This window comes from Alosa sapidissima, chromosome 6, assembly GCF_018492685.1.
Source record: "Alosa sapidissima isolate fAloSap1 chromosome 6, fAloSap1.pri, whole genome shotgun sequence".
Lineage (NCBI taxonomy): Eukaryota > Metazoa > Chordata > Actinopteri > Clupeiformes > Clupeidae > Alosa > Alosa sapidissima.
The window spans coordinates 7,775,307-7,782,544 of record NC_055962.1 but is presented as its reverse complement, the minus strand read 5'-3'; the positions used below and the strand labels follow the sequence as shown (position 1 = coordinate 7,782,544).

At 41.1% G+C, this 7,238-nt stretch overlaps 1 protein-coding gene across 1 annotated transcript; it reads right to left on the bottom strand.

The window, feature by feature from the left end:
• Positions 1–2,332: 2,332 nt before the first annotated feature.
• On the bottom strand, positions 2,333–6,005 carry LOC121711959 (gastricsin-like). Its single transcript, XM_042095857.1, has 7 exons — positions 5,888–6,005; positions 5,162–5,280; positions 4,790–4,977; positions 4,552–4,665; positions 4,238–4,385; positions 3,397–3,495; positions 2,333–2,488 (listed from the first exon to the last, which is right to left on the bottom strand). Exons 1-7 carry the CDS (start codon positions 6,003–6,005, stop codon positions 2,333–2,335), a joined length of 942 nt encoding a protein of 313 aa, XP_041951791.1.
• Between the last annotated feature and the right edge of the window lie 1,233 nt (positions 6,006–7,238).

Here is a 7,238-nt window from a genome sequence, read left to right as displayed (position 1 = left end):
TTGGTATAATTTGCGCCTCTAGGGGCACTATAACAAAGTAAATGAGCTTATTTCTCAGCCATTCTTTATCCAATTGCAATCAAACTTGCTGTGAGTGCTTGCTCATGCCATGGCAGCTCCATTCATGCTATAGCGCACTGCTTGGCCCCCACATTGCTGCTTGCAGCTATATTTATTATTATTATTATTATTATTATTATTATTATTATTATTTACTGCATATCAATTCATATCTATGTCACCCTTGCTCTCCTTCTCCTGAGCCCACCGACTTCGAGCATCTCTGCTGCTACTCTGGTATTTAATTCTGCAGCTTCTTTTTTATTAAAGGTGTAGGTTTTTCAACATTCTAAGTTCCGCAACAATTGAAACTTCTAAAATTCTATGTTGAATTCAATGAACCCAGATATTCTTTAGAACGTTCATTTCCCAACATTCCCGTCACACCGGTGTGACGGTACTCCTTTAAGGGTTAATTATTGTCAAGGTGATGGTGCGTTCAGGAGGCGATAGGTCTACCACTCTTTAATGGCTTCCTACACAGCATCTATAAGGTTGATATATACTCTCAGTGTGCAACCAGTAGGCTATGCTAATGCATTCCAATGCTATGTGCAAATGCTAATGCATTTCAATACTCAGTAACCTACAGAGCCCCAAAGGACCATGGTGGAAATTATATTATTTTTTAATCACTATGCAAAATGTAATTTGCTGATAAGCACAAACATCAGGGGATCAGCTCAATGCACCCACACACCACATGATGTATGAGACACTTTACACTGACTTCACATTGCCTGACTTTTGGCACTTTGCCCAGCAATTAAAATAGGGCCCTCAGTATGTAGAGTATTTTATAGTATATAATAGTGCACATACCCCCCCCCCCCCCCTCCACACACACACACACAAACAGACAAAAGCAAAATAGGGTGTAGAAATAACGTGTTAGATGGAAAAAGATACAGTAAAAATTAATGAGAAATGATCACTGAATTGCCATAGACTTACTTACGACTTGTGACAAGGAACTTTTAATGTGTGTGTACATACTCAAGTGTACTCTTATAAACAAATACTTACAACTGGTATTGAATTGTTCCTCATAAATAAGTAAACATATCTTTATTTCAATCAATATTTGTTTGAATGTTTTATATATGTTATTTGCAATCTGCAAGAGGCTTGACCCTGGGTATGTTATGTGTGATATAATCAACTGATCCTGATGATCCTTGTTTGTATCGCTGATTATGACTTTGGATTTGTTCAATAAACACTGCAGTTTGTTTCATTCTGTTCATCCATTTGGCTACAACAACTTGTCACAAGTCTCACAAGTTTCATGACATAGACTTCCTTGTTACTTGAGAGAGGGAACTTTGAAACCTGATATTTTATTATTCCTCATTATTGACCATATCATTATATCAAACATCTGGTTGGATGTTTTGGGTATTTCACATCTCTCACAAATCCACAGTGCATTTGTTGTTATTTTATACTAACAAGATTACTGTAAAATGTTTTATCAGTGCAATACATACACTCTATGGACCCTATCTTACACATTTAAGATGTGGCATCATGGCACATAAGATCATGGCACTAAGTCTTGTTCCTACCCGATGCAGTGATCACTCTCCAAACATATGACTTGACAAGCTGTCAAATGAACATTTTTTTTCAGGCTATATTTTCGATTGTAATTCCTCCCTTGTAAGTCAATAGTGAAAGTAAATAATTTATTCATTCATCTCTTTTTGCACATCTTAACAATACCAACTCGAGACTAGAATAGAATGTACATTAGTAGGCCCATCATAGTTATCAGAGACAAACCCCTACGTCTGAGCTCCTAAGATACTAGTGGGGAATACGCCTAAGATACTAGTGGGGAATAGAGACATGAGGCACGATGAACAGGAGGACATTTGTATTTTGTGCTTATCTTTATTAATGAATTAAAACATCATCAGATCCAGCGGACCTAGATGGGAAATGTAATATGGAACCAAAATGCAAAAATAATATTTTAACGTTTTGCAGGCGTGATGGGGTCAGGTGGGGCTTGAAAATTCCCCACCTCTAAAGTAGGGAATGACAGAAAAAGTTTCAGAACCACTGGTCTAGACAAATGTTTCAGTGTGTGTGTGTGTGTGTGTGTTTGTGTCTAACAGATATGCTATGTTTTGCAAGAAACACTCACACTGGTTGAGTTGCAAAGAGACTGTATTGAATCAGCACAAGAGGGATATCCTCTGTAAGGTTCTGCTGTCTTCACTAGTTTCCTACAGAAGCGGATACACTTTTCTCCAGCATATGCACTCTACGCTAGCTTGGCGAAGCCCACTCTGCCGTTGCCCTGGTCGAACACAGAGTAGAACTGCCTGAGGAACACGTCACCTAAGATCCAGTAGGGAAGGCCATTCCTGTACTTCGCACTGGAATGCTTGATCCCACTCGAGCAGTGGCCATCTGAATCCTGTGCATTCAACAAGGCATAGCATGTTTAAGGCAAGGCAAGGCCATTTTGTTCATATACTGTAGCACATTTCTTACAAAGACAGTTTAATGTGCGTTATATCGTCAGTAGAACACAGCAAGCAAATCACAACATTTAAAATATAGTAAGTAGTCAAGTGAATAAGAGCAAATATTAAAAAACAATAAATAAAGTAAATGTAGTAAAGTAAGTGAGATAAAAATAAGAAGATAGCATAAAAGCAAAAAAGAACCAATACAATATAGTAAAAGAGGGACAATAGGTAAAATACATAAAAAATAAATAAATAAATAAACAAAAGTAAGGTAAAATACATTTAAATAAAAAGGTATATTGAAGGAACCGTATGTAAGATTGTGGCCAAAACTGGTACTGCAATCACTTTCAAATGACTGTAGAGCGGTGTATCCCCTTTCCCTCCCCCCTGACTGGCAGAGCTGGCAACCGGATGCCGAAACACTTCTGACTTCGTGATTAGTAGATAGGTGGAGGTGGCGCATCAGGTCAAAACACAACATCAACATCAGTTGAGGGCTGCAACTTAACTTTTTAAATGACAATATCCTGGCCGGACTACTGTTGTCAGTGATATAAGTATTTAAAATAAACATGATTTCTTAATGTTTAGTGACATATCAGGGCCATTTTATGATTAATTGAAATACATTTCTTACATACAGTTCCTTTAAAATGCATTTGATAAAAAAAAATAAGAAAATGAATGAAGATAATGAAGATAAATGAATAGTTTATGTCATTGGTCATAGTAGTTGAATGTGTGCAGTACACTCATTGTTCTCAGGGAGAGACTACAGTATATCCAACACATGTGCCCTATAAGAAACTGCACATCACTGAGTCTTTCGCAGCTTCTTTGTAGATCTTACCTGAAGTACGTATGCAGATGGGGGTAGGTGGAGGTGAGCTCCGTTCATGATGAAGGTGAGTGTTGGCCCACTTCTTGCTACGCTACAGTCAAACAAATACTACAACAAGGGAGCAAACAGAGGCCCAGTTACTCAAGCATGTTTGCAATTCAGTCAGTTCGATTTGAACCCTCATGGGTCACTGAAAGGGATTGCATATTACGCAATGGGATCGTTACCGGTACATTGTTGTCAAGTCCAGTGGATCAAATACATGTGGAGCTGTGTAGGACTCTGAGATTTATTTATTTAAATCAGGTTTATAGGCCAATGACACTGCAAGCATACTTGTGTATACACAATGAATTTGGTGGTGCTCGGGGAGCAGTGACGGGTTAGCTGCCTTGCTCAAGGGCACTTCAGCCATGGATGTTGGCATGAGAGAGCAGTTCTCAACCACTTCCCCTGCCCACATTCTTCCTGCTGGTCGGGGATCGAACCGGCAACCCTTCAGTTCCAAGCCCGAAGCCCCAACCAGTAGGCCACGGCTGCCCCACATTCAGGTTGATGTGTATAGTTAAGGAATATATCAGGCATTGTCCAAAAATGTGGTGAAACTTGACTAGAGCATCGCTCACCCTCATACTATGCTTGAAAGTCATTACTTATAGCCTCAGACATTAGGGCAATAGGTTGATTTAGGAATTTTAAATCATAAGCTCAAATTTTCCTTTGAAATGGTTCATGGGTTCTCAAACTCTATTCATATTAATATATTTTAATATATCATATCATATCATATCATATCATATCATATCATATCATATGTGTTTGTGTTTTGCATAGAAAGGGAGTATCCCACCTTACCACTGTTGTCCTGATAGGCACCCAGGTGGCTAAGAAGTTTATCTACATACTGTGGAGGCGCCTTCAACAGAGAGGTGCCAGTGTCCACGATGGCAGAGCAGCCTTTGTTGCACCAGCCTGTGGACACGTGGTTCACCTCAAACCTTAAGAGAGAATCGGTGAAACATATTTTGTGTGATGTACTGTATATGGAGTCATGCAGCCGTTATTGAGCTGAGCTTGTCACAGACAGACACAATTTACATCAGCTGTGTCAGATGAGAGCTGTACTCAGAGTAACATAGCTTAATACAGGTCGTCAGGGTTTACCCATCAAACACCAGCTGCCAGTGGCTGTGCTGTGCCACAGGAACCCAATGGATCTCTCCCTGATAATGAGCGGGATCGGTGCCTCCAAACACAGCCTCACTGCCCTCCGAGTCGCTGGAAAAAGGTGACAGGGTTATTATTTACAAGCTGCACCATATATCCCTCTGTATACCATACAACAACTGCAATGTAATTGTATCGTCAGTGATTATGCAACAAATAAGCAGTAGCATTGCACCCGCTTAGATAGAATGCAAAGACAGGCTCCTCGATGAGGCCCTCCTGGATCATGGTGTCCACAATAGTTTGCTGGTCAGATATGAAAGCCAGGCCCATGATGCCATCATGTAGAGGTCGGGCAAAATTGCTGCCTGGCTCTGTCACGCTCAGCCCAATCTTCTGATTAGTGACTGTGAGTTCTCCCATCTGGGAATGAAGTTAAGACTTACATGATTAGTTTCATTGTTATGCTTACATGCACAAACCTGTTTGGTTTATTACTAAAATTGGTATATTACTATATTTGGTTTATTATTAAGGATTTTTTTGATTTGCGGACTCCTTAGATGACTCTTTAGACAAGTAATGGTTATAGAGAGATCTTTCTTACTGAGACAGTGTCGTAACCAATGACCCCTGTGAGGCTTCCAGATCCATACTTGATGGAGAACTGTTGTCCGTTACTGTAGTAGGTGGAGGATTTATGGGGGTTGAAGAGTGGATGGTGCGCTGCAAGACAACTCCGGGATTAATAGCAGAAACACATGAGCATGCAGCAGGATATGGTGTCAAAACCAGAGCCAGGGGGAAAAGCACAAGTGTGCCTACCCTGTGTAATTACAGCCCGTGCGCCTGGCTCCCATTGTGATCCCCTTTAACGGCCCAAGCGTGTAGCACAAGTTGGAATTCCTAATCGAACGCCAGAGGTTTGATGACTAACGTGCCTGAAATGCCTCGCAAGCCCCAAGCATTCATTGCATTCACACAGCTTCATTTATTTACAGTAGGCCTATCAGCCGCTGTGATTTTAATCACACTTTGTGGAGGGAGCGGACAAAGCAGGCCATTGTTTTGAGACGTCAGCTCAGAGATATGGCTACTCGTGTGTCTCCTGAAGCAATGTGGCACGATGACTAAGCTTTAAGATAACCCACAGAGCTGTACAATTACTGCAATCGTAATCGCAATATGAACCAATGCAATTACCCAGTTGCAAAAGCTACTGCAGGTCCCAAATCATGCATATATCATGCATAGATATTTTCCCCAATCATCAGCCCTGCTAGCCAGCTGATCATGTAAGCTTTTACAGGTCAAGTTTTGGTGTGGACCGTACTGCAGGCATGACTCTTGCAATAGATGGAGTTGATCCAAAGGGTTGTGGATCCTGTGTCAAAGTGGACGTAGAAGTTCTGGGCTGGGGTTCCCACGCTGATCTTGCCAAAGTAAGACATCTGTAGACAGAGACAGGGAGAAAAACAAACAAGTGTTAGTAGTCGGCATGTATTTTCTGCAAAGCAGTGCTGTGTAGGCCTGCTGTACACCTACAGAGATTGATATCTCTTTTTGAAGACATGCACATAAAGGAAATTACTTTGGTAATGGTATAAGGAACTAGCCTGGGTGTTCCCATGCTGCCTTGCGCGCGATTTGATTCACACTGCTAAGGCAGCCTGGAGACCATGGAGCAAATTTTCGCCTGAGATAGGAAACCAATCACAGAACAGGGGGGAAAACAAGACGATGATGAGCTATGCACAGACGCATTTGATAGACATCCGTGGCACCCAATAAACGGATCTGGGCATTTTTTTCAAAAACGAGAAAATGAACGTTTGGTTCCCAGACCACGTCTCATTGAGAAGTGGTGGCGCTAGCCAGGCTAATTAGGAACAGTGAAATCAGAGTATTTCAAAGATCATCTCATTCTTGTTGGTATAGGAAAGCATTTTTTTTTTAACATCAAATGGTGCAGCTAAGGTGTGTGTAAGATGTCCTCACATCCTGCTGGTTGATCAGGTTTTCAGTGTAAACATTGTCTGCACTGAATTGACGATGCTTAATCAGGTCTTCCAGTACTCCTCTGTTTCGAAGCTCCTCATAAATGGATTTGCGACTACTAAGAGGTACTCTGGAAGAGAAAACAGTGCATCACCTTTTCTATCTCATTATTAGTAGTTTGCATGGACAATATTTGTGTGGTCTGTATGAACTGACAGTCAGATCCCTTGAGCACTCTCCCCTTCTCTTTTTACCTCTCTCAGTCTCTGTTTGTATATGTAACTGTGTTTGCCCAATTGCGTGGATCAGCCCTGCATCCACCCAGACTTGAACATGCAGCACCTCGGATTGGGAGGCACTGTGCTAGCAAGCCAAAACTAAAACCCAATCCATAGGTGCTAGCATCTCTCACTAGCTCATCTCTTAAGGTGTCAAAAGGGAGATTTACGACACAGCTTTTGGAATCCAGCTGGCTGCAAATTACAGCCACCAGATTGTACCAGCTGATTACTGTTACATATTCACAGGTTCTGTTTCCTGTCAACTTTCAAAGTAACATTCAAAATGATTTCTTATTCACAGACCCATACTCTGGTTACAGAAGTTATGAGGCAGCAGATTTGCAGATACTGTACACGCTAAGCTTGGACCTCATGTCCTTCTAATCTTACCTCAACAGTCCCTCA

Bases quoted from the DNA above. Each gene is read 5' to 3' on its own strand.
- LOC121711959 (XM_042095857.1), bottom strand. From the start codon at position 6,005: ATGTCTTACTTTGGCAAGATCAGCGTGGGAACCCCAGCCCAGAACTTC. The intron at 4,978-5,161 runs GTAAGAAAGATC...CTTCATTCCCAG, and splicing joins TTGGTTACGACACTGTCTCA to ATGGGAGAACTCACAGTCAC. The intron at 3,496-4,237 runs GTGGGATACTCC...CCCTTGTTGTAG, and splicing joins ATCAGGACAACAGTGGTAAG to TATTTGTTTGACTGTAGCGT.